General features: G+C 31.5%; 1 protein-coding gene across 2 annotated transcripts in view; it reads right to left on the bottom strand.

Moving 5' to 3' along the window:
- Positions 1-27,564, bottom strand: part of LOC145276833 (RYamide receptor-like) — an 862,370-nt gene that overhangs the window by 82,511 nt on the left and 752,295 nt on the right. For both annotated transcript variants that reach the window (XM_080128194.1, XM_080128195.1), the window contains one exon: positions 23,347-25,191. In XM_080128194.1, the coding sequence (XP_079984320.1) occupies positions 23,347-24,090 (744 nt within the window). In that variant the 5' untranslated portion in view covers positions 24,091-25,191. The remainder of the gene's footprint in view (positions 1-23,346; positions 25,192-27,564) is intronic.

Genomic DNA, 27,564 nt, shown 5'->3' with positions numbered 1-27,564 from the left:
GCACTCCCGCAACGTAAATACTCTCGACAAACCCGACAAGAAGGAAAGTACTACTAATAGAGATCTCTAGATGTATGAACAAGTTCTACTCTAATAGGTTCCTTCCTAAAACTGCTAGACTTTGAAATTCCTTTCCGGCTTACTGCTTCCTCAAGTGCACTGACATGCATGAGTTCAAGTTTAATGTAAACAGTCATCTATCTGCTCAACTCTCTACATAGTTACCTTGCTAATTTTTTCACTGATACTAGCCCCCTACATCAAAGATTTACTGTGCTTTGTTTGGGTGAAAATGTAACAAAAATACATTGTTTTATTAATGCTCCATCAATTGAGATGCTGTTCTTATTATATTTAACTCGTGCTACGTTATTTTTCCATTTAACACTTGTATCCTCCATAGATCTGTACAATATACAAGACAGATCCTGAATTGAATGGATTAACTGACAGTAAAGTGTAATATCGAAAAAACCATATTGTAACAAAACTATTATAGCAAGTAGACAGACAGCAGTAAGATGGTACAAGTTCTCAAATAAAGACAACCATCAAAACGCGCCCTACCTATAAGTCAATTTAAGAGAAAGAGAGATGGAGAATGTTATATTACAAGACAAACGAGAATTTTATATTACAAAACAAACGAGAAAACAACAAACATGTTCACTGTTTATAGTGTTATTTGATTTTTTTTTAATTACGACATACCTGCCCAACAGATGGATTCAATAGAAAATAAATAAATATTTAAATCACTCTACATGCAGAGTTGTTTGGTGTAGATGGATCAGATATTTGATATATTTTTACAAGAAGTATCGATATATGTTTGAATTATTCGACTCAAAGGATCCACATAATTAACTAAGAGCTGAAGAGTAGATTGAATTAAAGTTGTATCTATAGAATTAACAAATATACATATATATATATTCAATTGTGAAAAGATTAAAGAATGAACACTTAATGTTTCTCCCTCTCTCTCTCTCTCTCTCTCTCTATATATATATATATATATGTATATATATATATATATATATATATATATATATATATATATATATATATATATATATATATATATACATTGTTGTGGAGACGCCCACTAATTAACATAGGTTGGTGAGTGAGATATATAGAGGTATCAATCACCAATACCGGGAGCGTTCTGCAACGACCGACAAATAGGAAAGACGTTTTTGTAGAAAAATAACCAGTTGCACTCCAACATCAGAAAATATTAAAAACGATCTAAAAAAAGAAATTCCCAGAAATATTTACTACTGGACTGGGAATATGCAATAAATTTAAGGCTTCGTTCGAGCTAAAAAAGGATGCAACACCGGTGTTTAAGAAAAAAACGGAACGTACCGTCTGTCGGTTTAGACAACATAAACAGCGAGCTAGATAGACTCGAAAAAACAGCCATCTTGTCGAAAATCGAAACTACAGCCTGGGCAGCCCCTACGGTGTACGTAAAAAAAGTCGGAACAAATTCGAGTCAGTGCAGACTTTTCTACGGGACTAAACGATAAATTAAATAACCAACACTACCCTTTACCAAGCCCTGAGGAGATATTTGCCAGACTTAATGGAGATATTTGCCAGACTGAGGAGATATTTGCCAGACAAAAATAGATTTGTCCGACGCCTATTTAAAAATTCCGATGGAAGAAGAGTGCTCAAAGATATTATGCATTAACATGCACAAAGGGTTGTTTAAATACAACCGTCTACCCTTCGGGACTAAAGTCGCGCTGGGAATTTTCCAACAAGCAATGGATACAATGTTGAACGGAATAGATTGTGTTTGTGCCTACCTGGATTACATAATCATCAGGAGCGCGTCCATAAGTGAACACCAAGAGCATCTAAAAGATGTATTCACAAGAATAAACGAATACGGATTTAAGGTGAAAGAAAACAAATGCGAATTTTGTTTAGACGAAATCCAATAGTTAGGGCAAAGACCCGGAAAGATTGTCAGCAATTAAAAACATGCCGGCACCATAGAACGTGACGACTCTACAGAATTTCTTAAGTCTCGAAAACTACTACCAAGCATTTATCAAAGGAATGCACGATCTAAGAGCTCTGCTTAATGAGTTATTAAAGAAAGAAACACCATGGATATGGAAAAAAGAATGTCAAGACGCATTTGAAAAAATTAAAAAAGCGCTTAATTCGATCTATGTTTAACCTATTAGGATCCAAAATCAGAAATAAGTGTTGCGAGCGACGCGAGGTCGTATGGTATAGGAGTATCTACCCAGCATATCCTTCCAGATTGATCGACAAAACCTATAGCTCACGCCTCAAGGACAGGACCTCCGGCAGAAAAGGCTTAATTTCAAATAGAAAAAGAGGGGTTAAGCATTATTTTCTCGATGACGAAATTCCACCGTTACCTGTACGGGAGACACTTTATACTGGAAACAGATCACAAGCCCCTAGTGAAAATCTTCAGCTAAAAAAGACTTGCCAGTATATACGACAAATCGCTTAAATTATGATTTTCAAATTAAACATATGGGTTCGAAAAAAAATGATAAGAACCAACCATACCAAAACACATATCAATAAAACACAAGCAAACAGCAAATACAGACTCTGTGGATAAGGTTACGAAACGATAAACCATATAGTAAGTGAATGCAACAAATAGCCCCAAGATAAATACAAAAACAGGCACAACCAAAGGAGAAGGGCAGTACACTGGTAATTATGTAAATAACTGCATTTAAAACGTACATACAAATGATACAAGCATAGGCTCGGAACAGGACTTGAAAACGAGAACCACAAAATCCTATGAACATGGACATACATACAGACAAAGCCATCTAAGCACGAAAACCAAATGTCGTAATAATTAACAAGAAAGAAAAATCCTATCAAATCATAGTTTTGCTGTCCTAGCTGACCACAGAGTGAGTATGAAAGAAAAGGAGAGCTTAAAGGGGGTTGGATGATGAACACACCAAAATAATACGTATAATAGTAGGAAGACTAGTAATAATTTCGAACAACTTTTAAAAAAGAATGGGAGACATGGAATCAGAGGAATAGCTGCGAAGATACAACGACTAACGGTAATTAAAGCGGATGAAATATTAAGGAACTCCCTTGAATGCGGAGAATAATACACATGAATCACATGCGTGAGCCAGGCAAATTGCTGCAGATGCAAAACAGGAAGAAGCGTCACAAGGAATGAAGAACACTGAAGCTGCATATGAACAAATTGTACATCTGCATCACGCATCCCCTCCCATTGTACCATCACCGCCACCCCCAAAAAGTGTGATGCCAAATAGCCAAGAAGGTTAACGGAGGATGGAAATACCGAGGAAAGAGCGCTGACCAGGCCTCTGCTGGACAAGCCCGAAGAGAACTGCGACATGGGGGATGTTTATTGCCACTCAAATTCCAGTTTAGACCAATCGCCGCTGTCAGCAAGAAATCGATAGTGAGAGGCTGTTGCGATAACACAAATTCATTCTCAAATGCTATCGAAGGAGTTGGAGAGTGCTGGGCATCTGAGGAGACTTGTTGTCACCAAGCTTCCAGGGAACCCACAGATTTTCAATCAGATATTTGATGAATTGTGTGAAAGCTTCATTTGAGACAATAATAATAACGTTTACAATTAATAGCACCAAGAAAAATAAGAAAACGGCAAGCGAGAAAGAGAAAACCAAATATTATTTAAATAGCCACGGACAAAACGGAAGAAGTCAGCAAGTATTTTTTGGCAGAGTTTCTTTTTAAACTTTTCCAATCAATACGAAACGTTGACCGACTTTTACTGAAGAATGATCTTTATAACGGTATGCGTTCTGTTTTTTCCTAATCGACACACACGGCCACACACACACACGCAGACACACCCACAAACACACACACACACATATATATATAAATATATATATATATATATGTATATATATATATATTGCCTGCAAACCCCCCTTTCTTTTTTGTGGTTACAAATATGCTTCAAAATCTAGCCGAAATTCATCAAAATGTATTGTATTTTGGGGTCGGTGAGGATCGTAAATAAAACAAACAAACAAACAAACAAATAGCAACCCGTTCCTCTAGCAGATTTAAAAGTTAAAAGTTTGAATTTTGAGTGTGCGTTTACTTTTCATCTATTGTGTTGTGGTGTGTAAAGTGCGGTGAATAAAGATTAGCAAAAATTTTTTTTTCATTATTTCAACCAAAAACAATACTTATAATCACTAAAACGTAAATTAAGTATTAAGTGAGTCCACTATTGCTTGTATGTCATTAAATAAGAGATGCTTTGAAGAATCTATACTAATAAAAAAATAAATAAATAACCCCGCATGTTGCTGAAAATACGATGATTTTTTTCGGTAATTTGTTTTTTACGTGATGTTACATCACCTATGGTAAACCATTAAAACCTACACAGAGTTGTTCGTATCTACCAACAGTTGTTATCTGCTCCGTTTTTCTTTTTGCGGTGACTGACGCTTGACTCAGCTTCAAGTATGACGGGCTTGCATCTCTTTCTGTCTCTCTTTCTCTCTCTCCCTCTCTCTCTCTCTCTCTCTCGTCCAAAACCACTTGATCCTGATGGCAAGACAGGGTCAAGAAGATCACGCGTTATGCAGGATTTGCCTTTTCACATGTGGCACCTATCATTCCCAAAATGGTTACTCATCTAGTACTGGGCAGTCTCTTAGTTGCTTAACTTTGTGGGCTTTGTACGATATATATATATATATATATATATATATATATATATATATATATATATATCTATATATCGTGTAAAAAATAAGATTTCAAACCGTATAAAATTGATTATACACTTAATCGTCCAAACACACGTTAGACATACAATGATATTTACAGAACAAAATACACTTATTTAGTCAATTAAGGATACAGTAGTTTCAAACTACTATTAAATTTTGATTTTTTTTATTTCGCCTCAGGGAATAAATAAATAGAATAAAAGATCGAATAATTTGAAATTTATGAACTTATGTTATAATATTTTTATAACAAATTATCTTAAATCTTATTTATACACTATTAATTGGCTCCAAAACTTTTTTAAAATATAAAATGTTTTATCTATCGAGACTCAAATGGGTGTGAATTGTATCATTTTGGAAAATTTAACATTTAAAATTCTATAAAAAAGTAGAACACATTTATATTATTATGTTTTTATTATGATAAGATTCGAGGCTTTATCTTTCTGGAAAAAGTTGTTCAAGAATAATGTTTTTTTATAGATTTTAATTCGTTAAAAATAAGTTTGTGTTTCCTCCATTTTTGGGGGCGGGGCTATGCTTACAACGCATTGGTACAAAAAAGGGAACTAATTGATATAGTTTTGTATTGTATACACACATATTTCCACATATTCCACACACATATATATATATATATATATATATATACGTATATACATATATATATATATATATATATATATGTATACCCACAGATATAACCGCACACACACACACACATATATATGTATATATATATATATATATATATATATATATATATATATATATATATATATACGAGACAAAAAATGTTACCTTATACTTGGTCTATTTAATGTAATAGGCAGTCCAGCTGTCATAATTGGTAGCTTTTTAAATTTCCTTCTTTTTAACGTTTAAACTTATTATTTTTATACTTCTGTTTGCATATTGAATATTGGCAAATGAAACTTTTATATAATATTCTCCTTATTTCATTCCGAATGATTTGGGGGAGATTTTATCTTTTTGAATTTGTAGAAAGATATTCATATTATGTAGTTTCGAAATTTTAAGAGTTTTATAATTTTAAGTCATCAAGTAAAATCAGATTGTTTCGTAGTGTTAGTAGAATGAAACAATACGATGAGAGGGAGAGAGTAACAGCTACGTAAACAGACAGAGATAGGCAACTTAACTTAAGAGATGCGTATATACTAATGGAGAGTAAAAAATACAAAAAAAAAAAAAATTTAGTGTCCGCTTTTCTCGCTATTGCTTTGTTTGTCCCGTTTTTTGAAGACATACTTTAATAGTAATAAAATTGCTACCTGACAAGAAACCTCGCATTATTATTTCTCTAGATTCATACTCGATTGGTGATGTTTTACACCAATGCATTTCACAGGAAAATATTTCTTATGCGTCAAAGTTAAGACAAGTTTCCTTACTTATTAGATAGATTTGTTTTGTGATTTAATTCATTTTATTTAAATTTTAAACAAAATGTCGTACAACAAAGTCCCGTTAACAAAGGCAAGAAAACGTACACTTAAATAAAAAATGAGGTAGGTGCACAAATTTTACATATTTAGAATAAAACAAAACAACCGTTACCTTTTATGAAAAGAACATACCCTACAACAACAAAAAAATGTCGGGAAATTATTGATTAGGTTTGTTTTTAAATTAATATGTAAGGTATTGTACAAGCTTTAATTCAACCGCGTAAAAATGTATCCAAACAAAGGTCGATGTAATTCCTTTTCGTTTTCCTTCAACTATTGAATACGAGAAAGATGTATATAGATTTTAAACATAACCGCTTTTCTAAAACTTAATTAATGATTGAAAAAACGATAATATACATTTAAAATAAAGTTCGAAAAAAGTTGGTTTCATTCGCGTGAAATTCTTCAGAAACTGCAGGATATCCAAATTTCTCACAAGGAACGGAAATATTTAAAGTATATTGTAGAGTATTTAATTTTGCAAAATGTAATAACAACAAACAACATGGTTAATTAACAGTATAATTTAGTAGTGTAAGCTATTTTATTTCAATATAACATGGTAATTACGTACAAATATACACGACAAGTGGTTAAGCAGTTTGTTACTTATGCAGAACACGTACCGCACTGAAGCAAAATATTATTTAGAATGAATTCTACTCATTGGAAGGAGAAGCATTATAACTTATCTGTACTTACAACCAGCAATTTAATAAAGAAAACATATCGTAAAAATGGTTTAACTTTAAACCCTCTCTAAAAAAATAGCACGGCTCGTCGTACGTATTATTTGTAAATATAGATTTACAAGGATTTCCTGCAGCAACAACCACATATAACTAGGTAGATTTATTTTTAAAACAAGATAAGGCACTTGTGCAGGATTCTTATTTATTATTTTTAAATGTCAAATTATGTTTATCTGAATGTTTTGTCTCAACTTATATTTTATTTGTAAAATCTCTCATTAAATATTGTAATTATGTTCTAGTTTGTTGTTTAAAATTACGATAATATAATTCATCACTTTTTGCATGAGGAAACATTAATTTCCTATATTTTGTCTATTCTTCATTATTGTAGTGTATTTTACCCTTTAAAAATCCAAATATTTTTGCTATATAATTTCACTAGCGTATAAATACCAGCAAAGAGACGAATCAAAAAATATTATAAACATTTATATTTCTAGAATGTGAGTCATATGACTATAGAAATAAACAGAAAGTGAGAACCGTCTCTATATTCAGATATCGGTAAAATCATAATAAAATGATGTAAATCATTTAACAGCAAGATAAACAAACAGACAATGCATTATTAATGGTAAAACGGTAGTATTGATACGTATTTAATAGTGAATAACTGTTAGTAAATCAGTTTTTCTTCGTTTGTCTCTCATTTTTGTTTGTTTTCTTATTTTATCAAATTTTCTCACATATTAATAATTTATGAAGTTTCAATCAATCAAATATGGATTACAAAATTGTATTATATTATAAATTATTATGCTACGGAGGCCACTCCTACTGAAAATACGTCAGATACTTAATTAACCACGATACCATCAACGAAATTTTCTTGAGGCATATGCACAGTAAGAACCTAACTCAATTCCAATAGTATATAAATGCAGTGTGAATACGACCGTATGAAACATCGTAATAAGCTTGTACATACTTTCTATGAACTAATTCGTTCATATCGGTAATTGTACAGCCCCAGACTTTGCATAGCTATTTAAAAAATAACATCGGTAAGAATTTCCATAGCAGCATTACATATTACTTTATGTAAATCAATGTTTAGTCGCAAAATACACCGATTTCCGATAGCAATTCATAGGTTCATTTTATGTTTTTATTTATTTTACGTTTTTAATGCCTTCATAATTTTTTAATTAAATGCAATGCCTCATGTGAATCTAAAGCTTCCATTTTTACTGTGTTTATGACAGTTTTCCAATATTTCCAACATTTTATTATTGACTTCATTAATAGCAGATATAGAAGATTGCAAGCAATTGTTGTTTTAATAACATCGTCTACACCTCATAAAGAACCTTTATTAAAACCTTGCACATTAACAAAATCCAATGTTATATGTCCGTAAATAGCACCCCGACGTCAATTTCTTACACGCCAAAATATAAAGATTAACTGTATTTAGTGCATTATTATCATAAACTTTGACTACTTTGATAAATACAAGAACTCTAAGATAAAAATGTATGCTGACGACAACAATATCATCAGGATTTATATGTCTATATTTCTTTTGCAATCACACTTTTCTAAACATTAATTTAAAATTTTCAGAAAATAGTAATTATAAGAAATTTTCAAGGAAAATGCTTCCACGCACATCGAATGTTCTCAAAGCTCTATCTTCAAAATGAAAATGCGTTTGATCCTCTCATTTTATACATAAATATTGCCAAATTTTCGTCCCGAAACTTGTCATCAGTTTGTAATTTGCGTTTAAATTCAGGAATAGTAATTGTAAACTGTATTTATAACTGTATAATTAAAAGCATCGATGTTTCTATCAGCTTTATGAACACAAAAGAGTAACGAATCAATGACACATCTAAATCTTGTATTACACTATTTTAATTCATTCCTTTGTAGCATATATGGAGTTACTTTTCTTTAGAAGATTTCATATGAAAACATTCCAAAGTAGACTTTAGTATACAAATTAGGAAAATACAGTAATGGTTGTTATGGATCATTATTAGTAAGCAATTTTCCTTCCGTTCTTATTTTCTATAATATTTTTAGTTTTTATCATGTAAATATAATTGGTGCACATCTTGAAAATTATGATGCTTATGGGAAATCTGAGTTCCAGATTGTAATAATAAATGATCCATTTTAAAGTGCTCCTTTTGATTGGTGCAAAAAAGTAAAGTAGCATTTTTATTGATACCAATACTGTTATGCAAAACATCATTTGCCTTCAGTCGTTGTAGTATTTATTGAGATTGTCGGACTGACTTCCTCATCTTGGTTGTTATAGTCACAACGTTTCGGGTGTTTTGCCTCCGGCCTTCATCAGGTGTTTTGTATCGCACTGAGGAACCGTTTGTTTGGAGTCTCGAACCCAATCCTTTATTATTATTACAGGCCGAAACGTTGTGACTATAACAACCAATATGAGGAAGTCAGTCCGACAATCTCAATAAATGAAAACACCTCATCTCCAAAATACAGACAGTTACTATCGTTTTAGTGTATTTAATACTTTGTGGATGTCTATTAATGAGGGCAAAATTATAATTTTTAACTAAGATTTTTTTTTCATTTCTGTTATGCTTGAGAACTGAATGTATATTTAATGTAATTATTTACTTTTCACAGTGAAAGAAGCTGAAACAAACAAACTCTTCGTCATTTAAATCTACATAGCATCAATGTCCTTATGGTTATGAAATACTTAGCACATTGAATCCAATGATTTTCGTAAAAAATTAAATGGGCTATTTCAGATCACATTTTTGGCACTTCAAGTTTATCAAGCCATGATAAATTAGGTCCATTTTATTTGCGAAAATATATCGACAAGGTGTATTCTAAATGTGAGGAAGACTTTAGTGAAATTGAATATAATCCAATGCTTCTTATGACACAATATTTTTAATAAATCGTTTTTTCCACAAGAAAATAATCTTTATATTGCATTTTACAAATTTTACAATGGTTAACTTCCAAGTTATAAATTGCGTTTTCGTAATTTTCAAATTATTTTTTTATATTTATTCGTTACGTATGACTCAGTTCGCACTATATATTCAGCCTCATGGAAAAAATAACCCTGACCAACATCACGATATCTATGCTGATTTTATCATCTTTGGCTGTGCTGATCTCGTAAATCATATTATGTTTTTTTCATCATTGATGAAATATTTGTTACATTATACCTTTTCTACCTTATAATTGAGTGTTTTGGCTCTCAGTATTAACCCTTTATCTCCCTTTTAGTTACTCCGCAAAAAATTTAAAGTCTTATTAACTTTCTATTTCAGTTTAATTTACACCCTTTTTTGCAACCGCCGTCGACACAACCCCCGTCTTTCTTTTCTCATATCCCCTCTATCAACGGTATGTATTACTCAATTATTCATCTGGATAATGTGTTAGTTTACTTTGTCATGAAACATGACATTCCCTGTTCTATATATTGACGAGCATATTTAATCTTTCGATTTCTTACAACCATTAATTTTTCTACTCGCATTTGCTGTTATTGTTTTTGCCTTGTCATATCCGTCATTTTTTTCTTTCAGTTTTTACATTTACTTTATAAATAAACATACTTGTAGATTATTTACTAATTTAACATCGTATTTTCAGGATATTATTAAGAATAGCTTATATGATTTTGAAGCGTATATGCGTGTGACGACGGCATATTTGGCGTGTTTCTATTCTAGTTGAATAATTAGAATTGTAGGTTGTCATTGTGGTGTGCGTTCATCATGACATCACAAATCCTAAAGTAAAAGGTAAGTTGTCTATGCAAAAAGGTATGTAGTTGGTAAGAAGGGGACGCTGAGTAGTAAATAGGCCTACATATTGTGTTATGCTTTTGTCGATTTCTCAGTTAATAAAAGTTTAATCTCTAAATTCGCGGAATTAATTTCCTAGTCAAACAGGGAATAATGACACTACACCAATTACGTTCGTTGCAGATTTTTGTAGCAAAAATTAGGCATATTCCTAGGCGACTTTGTTTCGCTATAATTGCGAAAAATATATGTCAGATTCAAAAATGGAATAGACTTATGTGGATTTGTATAGTGCGCTGAATTTCCTTCCTTCCAAGTAATGTTGGGGAATAAAGATAGGCCGGGGACACCTTATTTCGTATGCAAGCAATATGTTGAGAAACTTCAACAGTAGAGAAAAAAATAATAGAATGTCACTACGATTTGTACTTCCAATGGTCGGGCCTGAGCTGATAAAAACACATTTCGATAGCTGCTAGCTTGTGCAGTCCAAACTAATGGAATAAGCATAAATAGCTGAGATTCGTTGGTTTATCCAAACTTCAAGTCTACAATTATTCCACATTGCAATTAAATTCCTATTGCTACTGTTTCATATGTCGGTTTTCCTCCATCTTAACTACCACTACTTGTAGCTTCAGGACCCCCCTAAAAAACTCACCTTCAGATGTGAGGTCTTATAACTTACAATAGAAACCGCTATATTGAATTCCTTCCATATTTTACCTACGAAAATTACATACTATATTGCAACGACGTTAACGGCCGGTTAGGCAGCATGGTGTCGAAAGTATTATTCTTAAGATAGGCACCTTTTCACAAATAGGTCAAAAAGAAGTTTAAAAGGTGTCCTTCTTTACAGTGACAAAATATTTGGACCAGACCTATAGGCCATTCAACGACTCTCATAGAAAATTTGGATGGAATTAATATTCTTCTGAAAAAGATTCATACAGACAGCACCAATGGATCATGTGGCTACATAAAATGCTCTTGATTCGTCTATATTTGTGCGTTGCAAAATTGTGTTTCCTCCACTTCCTTTAAAGCTTGTCATCACTAAACACTTTGTGAAGGCACTTGAGAAAGATGGCAACCGTCTCAAATATATTTCTCATGCCCAAAAATAGATATATTAAAAGCTGGAATTTTTGATACACCTAAGATTCATATTTTAATGAATGACGAACATTTTTGTAAGTTAATGTATCCTGCAGAATTGAGTGCCTGGAGAGCGTTTACGAATATAGCAAGATTTTTCTTGAAAAATATAAGTGCTCAACTTCAAAGAGATTATGGAAACATTACTCAACAGCAGAGCACCCTATTAGCATCCGGTTACATTTTTTACCCAACTCTCTTGCCCGATTTCCATAAGACTAGGTCATGTGAGTGACGAGCAAAGGAAAGCGCTTCCTACAAATTATCAGCGACATGTAACTTCGTTATCAAAGTCGTTTGGAAGCCACCGTGCTTGCAAACAACAGTAAAACATCAATTTTTGTATGATGCTGTCTATGTTTAGCATTTAGTTCAACTTAAGCTTTAATTGTCAACACCTTGGTGTTATTTTATGAAGATGTGTTTAAATTACACAAAACATATTATTTCTTCGATTTGCCTGTTCATATTGCGGCTATCAGCTTCTCACAGAAAGGGTATACCATTGCAGAAAAAACTAACTTTGTTAAAAAAAAAAAACAACAACTGACGGCATCTCTGGAATCAGCGCAATCAAATGTAGAAAAAACAGTTGAAACATCTTAGGTACCATGACAATTATTTTGCTGGCCAGTTTAAATATATACTTACAAGTATTATAATCTCAATTGTTTTCATTATTAAAATCAGAAAACAATAATCATTGATCATAGCGTTACCAAATATATCGATCTAATCGCCAATTTATATACCACGATATATTATTCTAGGAAATATCTTAAAATAATGTGATCAAAATACCACACACCTCAAAAGGACAAATTGTCAGTTCCATCATTTTGGCTAGCACAAAACACTTCATTAAAATATATTTACAATTCTTGAAATTATCTCATAATTATCGCATTGAAATATTAGCACCTAAGTATAAAATTTATTCAAAATAAGGTGAAAATTCTTTAATTGTTCATTTGTGTCTAGAAAATTTTTATCGATGATATAGTCGGCTTAATGATATATACTACTTATTATCGTTTTGATTTTCAATATAACCATTATAATTATTATTCATAAAAAAGAGCTCTCGGTTGGTTTCAATAAAAAGCAGGGCAATGTTGGCAGGGTATGGGGCAGCCAAACCAGCTGGCAACATTGCTCTGCCTTTTATTGAACCAACCGAGAGGTCTTTTTAGTATACTTCCTAAGGGAACAGGGAGGATACTAAAAATAGCTATCGGTTAGTTTTAATAAAAACAGAGCAATGTTGGCAGATGGTTTGTCTGACCAATACCCAGAATTACAATCTTCAAAGGAAGAAAATATAATAATATTATCAACAATTCTATTTATATTATTTTAATTGAATTTATTATTGAGATGAGTATTATTTATATTAATTTATTTATTGCGGACTATTGTTCTCATCTTTATTAGTTGATGTTTCACGAGGTTTCGGCCAAGTATTCCTCTGTCCTTCGTCAGGCAGTAACTACGACGGATAGGAACTTCGAATCTCCTAACTGCATTCTCAGCAATCACGACCATTCGTAGTTGTTGCCGTCATTTCACCACGTTTTTTGGCCAAGTAAGCCTCTGGCTGGCTTTGCGTTGAATTGAATCTTCTATCGTCAGACAATGCTCATCTGGAACGTAGAGATTCAACGTCTCTATCAACTGCGCCACGGGTCCCGAAGGGAGATCCAGGTGGGTTTTTTGGATCTTATAAATCCACGTTTATTTATTATCTGATCTTCCATGATCGGATCCGTACCGAATGGTATATATATTATTTAATTGAAATTCATTATTGAGATATTTTTTTTATATTAATTTATTTATTGCGGACTATTAGTCTCATCTTTATTAGTTGTTGTTTCACGACGTTTCGGCCAAGTATTCCTCTGTCCTTCGTAAGGTGGTAACCGCGACGGATAGGAACCTAACTGCATTCTCAGTCATCACTGCCATCCGTAGTTGTTCTCGTCTTACCTCCTGACAAATGCCAGAGGAATAGTTAGCCGAAATAAATAAATGTTCCTTATTAATTAGATAATTATAAGTGTATTTATGTGTACAATACATGAATTAGTAGTTTTGATATTGCAATTAAGCAAATGGGGCATTCTGGCAAACAGTTTTGTCAGTTTAAATGTGCTTAATGAAATGTTATTTTCCAATACTTTGTTTTAACGTAATTTTATCAGCTTATTGTTCAATCAAGTTAGTTAATTTGAAATAACTTTTCATAAACTAATTAAAAGATTTTTCATACCGACTCATGATGTAATTCTCATTTTGCATGTAATTATAATGATATTCTCTTTGTTTTTATTTAGGTTTAATCTTGTAAACGCCAATTCTTTGTTATCACAAAGCACTATTTTTCTAACTCGGATTAAAATCATAATATTATTTGTATTTCTTATGAATATTACAGCATTTATTCAAATTATTATAATGACTAATATTTATTTTATATTTTCATAATAATTTCATTCAATATATTTTCCTCAGTATTTTACCTTTTTATATTTACTTTGCATTTGGATTATTGTATTTATTTAAACAAAATGTGTTGAACGCTAAATGATTCCAAGGAAATGGTTAGATCCAAATTCAATTAATTTTTCATACGTTACTTGTAAACTTATAAAAGTGTAAGCCATGTTTATTCTCAGAACAGTTTCCCATGTTTAGTTGTTCTACACAAGTCCAAGGGGTGACTGGTTCGCAATAGACATTTCTCGAGTTCGAATCCACAGAGCAAAAGCTTCTTCCTGTGTTGACACGAAGAAAATATGTGCAAAGTTACCATAAAAGGGTTAATATTGATGGACCAAGTCTGGTTTCTGATTGGTTAGTAGCAGAACGTGAATTAATTCGATTCGTCAGTTCATAGCAGCGTTGTTTATAAATAGAATCTACCGACTGTTCGGGGTCATACCCCATTATGGAGTAAAAATATTGCACCCCCCTATTTTTTTAATAATCGGGAGGTTCCTTTGTTTCATACTCTTCAAAAATAAATATATATTTTATATTCAATTGTACATAACAAAATACGAAATTATTTGGTTCTTAAAATTTTAGTATGTAAAAAGAAGCCACTTTTACATTTCTTCAAATGCCAAACATTTATATATATGTGTACAGAAAAGAGAAATAAAACATAGAATTGTATTTTTACCTTAAAACGGGGTGGGCATGTGAAAAATGAAGACATTTCCTGAATTTGATTATGTAGTTTAGTTAAAGAATGCTACATATATACATATAAATAAATATACATATAAATAAACAGGGGCCTCCTGGGCATTGTTTAAATTGTTGTTGTTTAATCATATAATCATGGAATACGGAGCACTCTGCTTTAGACCGTACAATGACTGTTAATTCGCCACGCGCTACTTTTATTTTTCAGTATTAATTCCTCTGGACGGATGAGATAAACTTCACAGTGTATTGGGACATTCAAATAAGCATGTTTATGTCCATTTGATGGATGTTTAGGTCAGATTGCGATGCGATTTTGAACAAAATTCTGATTGTCGTTAGGTTTGTGGTCGGTAAAAACGTAGAGAAATATTATTTAGCAACAAATATAGCTTTGTACTGTTCAACGCCTGATGTTGTATTCTTTTTTTGTAAATACACCTCTTGTAGAAATAAAATGTTTATCTTTTGGGAGGGGTACTATCACGTAGGTATAATTTTGAGTTAAAGAATCTATTTCCTTTTTCATTGCTAATTTTCGTTGCTCACAATGTTCTGAATTAATTGCTTCGTTAAAGCGTTTTGATGTATTTTCCATGCAATAGTAATTGTCGAGTTGATAATCTTTCATGTTGTCGGCCACAAAAAAATCGGTACGTTTTCTATTTCTGCTGGGGTACCTTTCCATATCATCATCATCATCATCATCATCATCATCATCATCATCATCATCATCATCATCATCATCAATCCTTCCCCATTATGGAGTAAACATATTGCAAAATCCAACTTTGAAAATAGGTTAATTTCGAATAACATATATTCTGCCTTTATTTTTATATTTCATATGAAAATAGTTTAATTACCAATTTTCATGCCTTACAAGGAATTGGTTTCTGACTTTTACATTCCAGAGTCTGTTTGGCATACAAAATATTCACCCAACTTCTGTTACTGGAGATGCATAGATAGATGTAAACAATTGGTATATACTGCAAAAGAGAGTCTACAAATAACATCCAGTATACATGCTTAAAATATATCAACTTTATGTATACCATAGGATATATACTTGATTTAATGAAGGAACACTTGTGTTAAAGGCATCTCAGTTATGTGCCAACTTCTGCATACAAAGCCAACAATTTGACCTGGCGGTATTTTCAATGAAAGTTGTATTTCTTAATAATCCTTTGATAAACCCGATGTACTCTTGTCTCTAACTCTTCATCACATTCTAGTTATTTATTCTAGTAGAGTAGAGGTGATTATATAATTGGCCTTATGCTCACATTTTTGTGACAATAAAGTCATGTGTTCGCATTTTCACCTCTGCAAATATTAAAGTTAATTGTTATAACATAAACTGAGTGATAATTCAATTCATCACCTTAGAAAATTGATGAATAATATATTGTTGGCATATGTCTGCATTGTAAATCATAATTATATATACATAATATTTATTTGTAAATGTAAATCATTACGTTACAAACATTGTAACTTTCAATTACCGGCACCATCTATTCACAAATTGGCATTTTTTCAAATAATATCTTAATCAGATTTGCTTAAATTTTAATAAGTATCCAGTTATTAAAAATAATCTCTTACACACACACACACACACACACATACACACATAAATATATATATATATATATATATGTGTGTGTGTGTGTATGTATATATATATAGAGAAAGATAGGCAGACAGACAGACATAGACAATGGGAGAGAGAGAAAGAAAAGGAGCAAGAGTGATAAAGAAAGGTATATAATTTGAGATGCATTTTTATTGGTTACTTTCAAACTTGGCTTAGAATCGCGAAAAACGTAAACCTTGAAATGGGTTGTATTGATTTATGAACATAACCGATAACTTTGTATCTGCATCATTTCATCTGTCGAAGCCACTCGCCAATTTACCACAAATCATCGTATCGATATGAATCTGCTAGTCATTCATAAAGATCGGAAATAAGTCCATAGTTTGTGAGTTAATGATTGTCTCAAAAACCGTCATTAACGCGAGTGATGATTCCGATCAAATCATAAAGATGGCACGTCACATGACCTTGGAACAAAGAACTGAAATCAGCGTTAATAGTGCTTAAATTTATAGTTTTACATTCATACTCACAAACAAAAAACGAACAAACCGACACACAAACGCACAAATATATATATGTGTATATATATATATATATATACATATATATAGATATATATATATACAATAGTTATAACCTGATCACTCAAAACACCTTACAAATAAAATACAAAATTACGCAATGTTTGACCTCATTCATAAACATGGCGTTAATACATTGATCATAATGCTCGTTTTCAGTTCGATGATTTTATTTGTAAAACGGTTCATCTCTGACTTCAAACTATGCTTGAATCTATCATATCATGTCTATCAGTCTTACACATCCTTTCCTCTAGAACATTGTTTTGAGGCTCTGAAAATTGGTATTTGAGTTTGGGGGCAAATCTAGCATAGAATTTGGTATTACTTCAAACTCAAATTCAAATATATTTTCTCTAGTGCCATTCGACTTCTAATGCGGTGAATAGTCTAGCTGAATAATATTTTGCTGTGTTTTGTTGTTTTTTTTTTTTGCTTGTGAAGGTTTATTCCGATTTTCATTAAAGTAGGACAATACTCCAGTATCACAATTTCTTACAATGCGTAAACACGAAAATTAAGACCGTGCTTTTTTCCATTAAAGAGAGGAAGAGAGGGAGAAAGGGAGAGAAAGAGAGAGAGAGAGAGAGAGGGGAGAACAATTTTTACTAGTAATACGTTAATAAAAATGATTAAATATTGGTATTTACATGTTTCCTCACCTTTCAGCACCCGATATGTATAATAGATTAAGTATAATTCACCTTGATTTTTGTCACATTCGGGTTAGTACATAACTGACTTTTGATACGTTGACTAAATCTATAACGTATATGTGACTAAATCTATAAAGTATATGTTTTTAATATATTCTAAGCACAAGGCTTCATCGCATCTGAATCTCAATTATGTTAGTGAAATATGCCATGGTGATCTTATTTTCGCCCCAACGAATAAAACACAACGTATTCATGGGATAATAGGCTCAATTGTATCCATTCATTTTTGAGGTCGCTAGGTTCTCAGGGAATTTCTATTTTCATAATTCCATTCTCGAATTTCTAGTCGTTAGTATTACCTTCTGTCTTAATGTAAAGAAAATAAAAATAAACATATCCCTACTCAACTCAAAATGTAAAACGCCCTTTCTATACGTAGTTCCTCATTCACAGTAGCCCTCTATATCTCAGTGTAATGTGCTTTGTGTAGGGGATAATTAGAGTTGTAAATAGATTTAAATACCCGCTTTAAAATTATCTGCAATTCAATAACCGATAATACATTGGGGTATAAGAGAATGAAAGGCATATTACATTATCATGATTAATTTATAATAAATTACCTTCTTAGTTGGTGACAAAAAAAATTAATTCATAATCCACAATTATTGTTCATAAAATATTAGATATTTTTTAATCGGAAATGATTATTTACATGATGTTCTTTACTCGGCGTTTAAAATATTAGCGAAAGCATTTATAACATCTTACATATGCCAAAAATATAACCATGTAAAGCAAATCAAAATATACTCATGTAAACCAAAACAAAATATACCCATGTAAAGCAAATCAAAATATACCCATGTAAAGAAAATCAAAAAATACTCATGTAAAGCAAATCAAAATATACCCATGTAAAGCAAAACAAAATATACCCTTGTAAAGCAAATCAAAATATACCCATGTAAAGCAAATCAAAATATACCCATGTAAAGCAAAACAAAATATACCCATGTAAAGCAAAACAAAATATACCCATGTAAAGCAAATCAAAATATACCCATGCAAAGCAAATCAAAATATACCCATGTAAAGCAAATCAAAATATACCCATGTAAAGCAAATCAAAATATACCCATGTAAAGCAAATCAGAATATAATCATGTAAAGCAAAACAAAATATACCCATGTAAAGCAAAACAAAATATACCCATGTAAAGCAAATCAGAATATACCCATGTAAAGCAAATCCAAATATACCCATGTAAAGCAAATCAAAATATACCCATGTAAAGCAAATCAAAATATACCCATGTAAAGCAAATCAAAATATACCCATGTAAAGTAAATCAGAATATACCCATGTAAACCAAATCAAAATATACCCATGTAAAGCAAAACAAAATATACCCATGTAAAGCAAAACAAAATATACCCATGTAAAGCAAATCAAAATATACCCATGTAAAGTAAATCAGAATATATCCATGTAAAGCAAATCAAAATATACCCATGTAAAGCAAATCAAAATATACCAATGTAAAGCAAATAAAAATATATCCATGTAAAGCAAATCAGAATATACCCATGTAAAGCAAATCAAAATCAGACAAAAGTGTGTATTTTTTTCGCCATTTTATTCACTAATGAAGCATAGTGTAAATGAAACATGAACACCCACTTCGAGGAAATCTACATTTTAAAAAATGGCAACCTACGAGATTGGCCTAGAATCAGATTTTCAATTAATTTACACTGGCTGCTTTAATTCATATTCCAAACATTGTGCATGTCTTTTAAATAGATGCAATGCTAAAATAATGTTTTTTTTATTAATAAAAATATCATATCATATTAATAAAATTACAATAAAAGCGACTTAGAAGAATAGAAAACATGCCCCCCCCATGTAATTTTAGTTCAGCTAATTATAGTTTTGGTAAGATCTTAACATCTAACGTGTGCTAGAAATTCCAAGTCTACGCTTCGCAACCTTAGCAATCTCTGACACTCAACACTTAAATATCTATCAATAAATACACTCTTCATACCGGAGACAGCTGAGCGGTTGTAGTCAAACTTACGTATTTTAAGCTGTTTTATTGATCCTTGAGATGCCCATTTATTTGAAAATAAACACTAACTTGGTTGCTCGAGTTTCCTTCGGTAGATTTTGTTCTGGGTAATTAAGCGAGTAAAATTTCGCAAAAGTGAAACTATTTATATCGTCAAGACCAGGATTTATGTGTTTGTATGTTAATCATTAGAGAGAAACGTGAGACAAATGTATTTATTCGCAATTAACTATTTACATTTATTGTGTGCTATAATTCTTTCTCAATTTCTGTATTCATTTATTTATTTAACTATGTATATATAAATTCGTATTCCTGTCTGTTTGTTTGTTCACAAGTTGATTAATATATATAAAAATACATTGTTTTCTCATTCCTATATATACTATGATTATTGCTAAATATAAGATTAAAGAGCTGACGTCGTTTGCATATTACATTAAGGAAAATGGACTTTATTTAATAGCGGTGTATTAGATATTGTTTATAGTGAGAGAATTATTGTAAGTGTTCTATTTAAGTTTGTTATTTAAATTTGATGTATATTGGTTACATATTTGATTTAATTTATTTTACCAACATCGATTTTTTTATGAATCGGTTTGAGTTAGCTCCCATAGGCACGATCGGTGTTCATTTTTTGTTGTTGTTGTTGTTGTTTTCTTATTCGGCGGATATTAAAACTAAAAAAATTTCAAGCATTACTTTTGGAATTAGTTTAAATAAAATAATTTCCGCGACTTCGCAATTAACGTTGTGGTCCAGTGAATGTTTAAACTAAACAAACAATTCAATACAACTGCGATTCTTTATTTAAAACAAAAACAAAACAAAAATTTTCATTTACGTTTTTTACCAGTTTTTTTTCTTCACATTTTTTGACATCTTAACTATTTTTTCTTTTAATAACGCAATAAGTAATAACTCACCATTTTTATAACATAAACATTCGCTTAACACAAATTCTACTTTCGTATGTTTGAAACTGAGTTATATACAGTTTGTTTTCGTTGCAACATACCGTAAAGACAAATGTATTTTGCCTGAGGTAGCATAAAAGAAATTCGCTTGAACTGGAATATAGTCATAAAACGTCGCTCTGTATCCGGAGAATAATTTCTCTACGTATCCCTTCTGCGTAAATATCTGGTAGAGAGTTTCTCACGTACTTCTTTTTTCGGGGGGAGGGGGTTATATTTTCGTGTTTCCATTCGTTTTTTACTTGGAAATTTTTGTTGGGGTAACGATGGAGTTGACATATATTAATGAAAAACTGCTCAATATTCTTAGTATAGCAGGTGTAGCCAAGCCGAACTTCATGTTCTGACAACGCTGGGTATCCATTCTAGTATATATATATATATATATATATATATATATATATATATATATATATATATGTATATATATATATATATATATATATACACTTCATGTCGACCCTGGCAACGCTGGGTATCCATGCTAGTATATATATACATATATATATATATGTGTATGCACACACATATGTATATGTATATATATATACATATATATATATGTATGCACACACATATGTATATGTATATATATATATATATATATATATATTAAAACAGTTATTTTTTTTGTAATATTCGTTCTCTGAAAATAGCTCAAACCATAAGGACAATTATTGTTCTATCTGAAGTCTTCAGTTATGTATTACAGAATTCTGAGAGCAAGCGTAAGCAGTGGACATGTTCTCTATTAGCTCCCTACCTAATTACTAGAGCTATTACAAGAGATTGTTCTGTACATTATTGTGACTCCCGAGATTATATCAGTAAATATCTCATATGTTTTTAGATAGAGGGATGTGGTTCTCGATTGATTAATGTTGTCTAACTGTGTCATATATATATATATATATATATATATATATATATATATATATATATATATATATATATATATATATATATATATATATATACTTACGATTCAAAATCATGATAAGAATATTCTCTTGTCATAGCCTTACTCCTGTCATTATTATGAATTATGGAATTCGGAGTTTGAGAAACACATGACTTATATCGAATTATTATTTTGTATTTTTCATTATTATTGTTGTGCTTTGACACTTAAACCTAACGCATATATCCTTTCGAAAATTAACGTTGGAAAATAATGTGACGGATTTGCTTCTATTCCTCCTGAGATCGGTTCGTTTTAACTATATGTATTAAGACGTGTAGATATATCTTAACACTTTTTTGGTCATGAGATAATATTTCAATATGTAAAAACTTAAACTACTTCATTTTGTTTTATGGTAAATAAATATAAGTTATTTCGCATAACTTCATTAGTTCATTGTAAAACAAGGAACTATGTTTTCCCATATTGTCTAAGATGGAAAACAGTCAGTATGCTATAAAACTCATGTCTGCTAAAAGTTAAGTTAAAATATATTTTATTCTAACAAACAAAACTGTACAATATGTAATGATGTCAAATACACATATATATAGAACATGTCACGATAAACTAGTCGCCCTAAAGAAAATACCATCGATTTATTTAAAAACTTTTTTTTATTGAAAACATAAATTGTGGTTTGTTTATGTAGTAAACCTGGCATCTTTTCAATGTAACTGCCTTCAGCCTGGATCGCCTCCTTGGTACTGATCAGGAACTGTGAGCATGCCTTTTCCGCAAGCACTGGAAGGAGCTCGGCGAATACGTGGCCAATCATCGGCCAGTATTCGGTGAATACTCGTCGATCAAACTGGTTTTGGTGTTGTGGGGCATTATATTAGGGATGTTTCCGGCGTATAATCATATAGAGCAGTCCAGCTGGTTCATGTCGCGAGTAGACGGAGGGAAAATATCGTGGCACTTCTTCTCAAGCCAAGCCTAAGTCTCTTTTGATTTGTGTGCTGAGCTATCATACTCAAGGTATACCACCGGCCACCTTATTACACCAGTACCACCACACTCTTCAGCACATCCAGGTGTTGACTTTCAAGCTAACTCGTACGTAGAAAAAAATGAATAAGGGAGATTAAGTAGATCATTTGCTTATGATAAAATTAACAAATTCCACTTCCCTAGGTAATAGTTTGGATATACACAATATAGAGAAATTATTAAACATGCTCACCCATCACTGAAAGTGAATTATTTGATTAAATAATTTTTAGGAATATTGGTAAAATGATGAAAACGGTTTTTTTCTCTTTAATATGGTGCAATTATATACCTCAATAAAAATAACGCATTACTTACCTTTCTCTTTGAGGCTGCCATCCGTTGATCCCGATTCTGTACAGCTTCACCGGGTGGACTTTTGATCCATACTACGTATCCTATTCGGGCATAAGTGAATATCAGCACTACTAGAGGTATGAAGTATTGCAACAGCATGATGACCATGCTGTAACTGTAACGTTGATAATCGTGTTCCCAGATTTCTTGACAAAGACCGTCGAATGCAGCCGTCTCGTTTGATCCGTTCCCGTTGCTTGAGCTGAGCACGCGTGATACAACAGCGGTAGGCAGTGGTGCTGCCAACGCAAGAATCCACGTCACACCGATGATTTTAATTGCCTGATTGTTGGTAAGTTTGGGACGTAGTGGGTAAAGCACTGCGACGTATCGATCCATACTCATTGCGACGAGAGTAAACGCGCTGAGGAAAACTGAAACTGCTTGGATATAAGTGACCACGGGACACATCACGTTGCCGAAGGGCCAGTAGGTTAGCATGACGTTAGACACAAATGTCAAGGGAATGCAAAGTATCGCCATTAGAATGTCGCTAATTGCGAGGTTCAATAAGAAGAAGTTCGTGGCCGTCCGCATTCTTTGGAATACGAGAATAATATGACAGACAAGAACATTCCCGCCGACTGCAACTAAAATGACTAAACCGTAGAATATAACGAAAATTATTTGGACATACATTGGAGGAGGTTCGTAATGATCAATTTCAGTAAAATTACTTTGAGACGAGGTAATATTTTCATCCATATTGACGAATTATTTTCTTCAATTCGCATCAGAAACGAAAACATATACTTTTAATACATCGGCATGATTTAACTAGAGCATTTTTTTTTAATGTTTAATCAAGTTCATAATAATTGATTTTATATTACATTTAAAAGATAATTTTCCAACTTCCAATATTTAAATAAGGCTATCTAATTATATGCATCGAATGCTAAAATAACTTTTATTATAGTAAATTACTTTTTTGTATATCTTTTGAATGCAATTATGCGAACCCTTCATATTCTATAAATAATAAGCACTTTCTGTTGATCTTTATCTATATTTACTCTGGAATACATATCTACATGCATAATATAAAATAATGATTATAAATATTGGTGTCACTAATACTTATTCAAATTTACAATACAGAGTGTAAAACGGGTCAACTTATTTAAGATAGTATTATATTTACTTTTAACCTCGTACAATAAATGTTTTTTAATTAATTACTCTTTTCTATTAGTTGGTTGGAAATTACTTGGAATGCAACACCTTTTTTCATGATGTTAATAAATGCCAGCATCATATTACAAGATTTTGTTTTAGCTTTCTGTTATTCTCATCTTCAGTTTATACTGGTTGTGCCCATATCCGTTGCCTTTTGCATCTTTAAATTCAACGTTCTATTAAGTGCAATGTATGAATTTATAGTTGGAGGAAACGACATGAATACAATTAATACATCGCTCTATTTTTATACAGTCATGATAAAGAAATGAAGGCTATCGTCGCCATAACCATGGTTCTTCACAATCATTATGTAAACTATTAATAATGTCTATATTCTCTCGTATTTCTATATTCTCGTTTTATTCAGAGAAGTGTCAATATTTCCGATGATTATGATGATGATGATGATATATTTTACGGAAACAGGATCGTAAACTCTGTTCACATTACCACGTCTTTATTTTCGTATATCGAACAGGCTAGACACGTTCAAATGATGTATATTGGAAGGCTTTTTGTGTCCCTGTTAGGATTGAATATCATTTTCCGATCTCAAGTATTATTCAGAATAACGAGGGAGTACCAGTAACATCTATGCGTAGTTTGTTATTATTTTCCAGTAATCTGAAAGTAAAATAATAAACTCGTGTTAGCTTAATGATAGAAAACATAATTTTCCATTACAAATATATTCATACATGTTTTATACTACCTAGTGGGGGAATTGTGTTCATTTTTACTTGACATGACCATACACATGCATGTACTTACCAATTCCTGGTTAAGTAAACATTAAACCGTTATGTATGGGGAGGAACATTCCAAATTCCTTATGATAAGCTTCATAACAAAACGAACTAAAATAATTAAAAATAAGGATTTTTTAAAAATAAACTTAAAAGAAATTTATTTACAATTCATGTTTCAAAACATTTAATGTTTGATTATGAAATGAAAATGTATATATAGCAGAATCGAATAAAGTGTTGATGTAGTTTAATTGTGCAATAATTAAACATTTGATTAAATCCGTTTCAAGATATTTTTCTTGTTGTTAATCATTAAGTTGCCAATATATAAAACAACTACTCATATATTGATGCAATCTTATAGTCTTAAGATGTAAAAGAATAATTACAAGTGTTGGAAAAACGCAACAATAAATACACGTAAAAATTGTACCTTAATGTATTTAAGAAATGTTTATATTTTTTTACAATATGCAATTTAAAAAAATGTGTTAATAACATGATATTCCGAAAAATCTTACATTGTTACAACTTAAGATTTAAGTATTACACGCTATTAGCAAATATAAGCTTGCAAACATTAATTTATCGATGCGATGTCACAGACTTAATTTATTCACAGCAGTCACTTATGCAGTTAGCATAGAACTGAATATAAGAATAATGTCCCGTGTTCCATTATTTCTGACCAATAATAACTGCATATAAAATATTCATGAGTGTTTAATATAAACGTATGACCACTTCACAAATAATGATGTTTTATTAAGAAAAAAATATTTGCCACAAATAATTAAACAAAATTCACTAGAATGGCGCACCCACTAATGCGCCAATTCTGGTCATTTACTGGTGCAAATATATATTTTGTGTAGTAGATTCACCTTTTATATTTAGCATAATAATACGTTTGTTTCCTCATCGGCTAGAAAAAACACAATGCATTATATTCGGTCGAATTGTACGAAATGCTTCAAAATTGTTGATATTTTGCAAATTATAAGCATTATAAGGTGCGGACCAAAAGTGACACTCCGCTCTCCATCATGAAGGGGATGTAAATAAAAGGGTGCCGTCTTGGACAGTAGTAAACACCATTTTTATTGAAACTGGACCAGCCTATTATGGAATCAGGATTTCTATTTTTTCTGTAACATGATTACTAGCATACTATACACGCGAATCTTTTTTCAACGCTTCGCGAGGCAAGACTAGCATATTCTAAAAAAACAGTTTTCTGTTAAGTTCTTTCTGAACCTGAATATGTCTATTTTGGACGCAGTTTCTATTCTATTCTATCTATCAATGAACCATATTATCATCGACGAATCAATTACTTCTTAGATGTCGACAAGCATATTATGAATTTTATTTGTTCATTTAACGAACTTGGGTCGTATTATTATTTAAAGCGATTTTTTTTACTTTTCTGCATTAGATGGAACAGATTATAATAGAAGTCAGGTTTATATTGTATTATCCTAGCTGTTGAACACGCAAATAATAGAAGGTGGCATTCTATTGACTTGTTCTTGAATTTAGAAAAAAAATATTATAATGTCTATTCACGTCTGTGATTCTGTTCTCTTAGAGGTGGAATTACCTATTTGTACGGGACTTAACTATATTGTAAACATCATATCACTGAACGAAACTTCTTACTTTCTTCTTGAAATAAATGTGCTTCTATATTCTGGAAATCATCAGTTTAATATTATAAAATATGCCGCTTACATATCTAACTTATCATTGCATCACTGGCGCTTATAAATATGTTTAATTATTACATTAACTAAATACATACGAGTCCTCATGACGCAATCTTTTTATAAGATTGTATTGGTCCATAGATTTTACGTGTCGTGACATTCCCCTTATTTTGTATTTATCGTCCTCCGGCATTATTGCGCATTGCCAATAAAATTGTCGCTTTAAGTGAGAAAATTAGAATTACTTTTAAGATCAGAAACAAATCGTATTTGATTGCTATTTTTCTAACTTTCGTTTTAAGGGTAGATTACGTTTGACGAGTGAATTATTCATTACATTATTTTCTTAATTTGTTAGGTATGATTACCTGATCCATCGCACTAAAATATCATGACATACCGATTAATGTTTTCTCTAAACAGTAGACATGTTTTTAATTTTACATTAGTTCTCTGAAATAATAAAATCTTACACAGTCTAGAAACATAGAAATCTACAGTGTGGCTATTGGTTGCGGTACGTGGTAATATATAACTAT

This window comes from Euprymna scolopes, chromosome 5, assembly GCF_053919585.1.
Source record: "Euprymna scolopes isolate OS-2025 chromosome 5, ASM5391958v1, whole genome shotgun sequence".
Taxonomy (NCBI): Eukaryota; Metazoa; Mollusca; class Cephalopoda; order Sepiida; family Sepiolidae; genus Euprymna; species Euprymna scolopes.
This window is presented reverse-complemented; position numbering and strand designations above follow the sequence as displayed.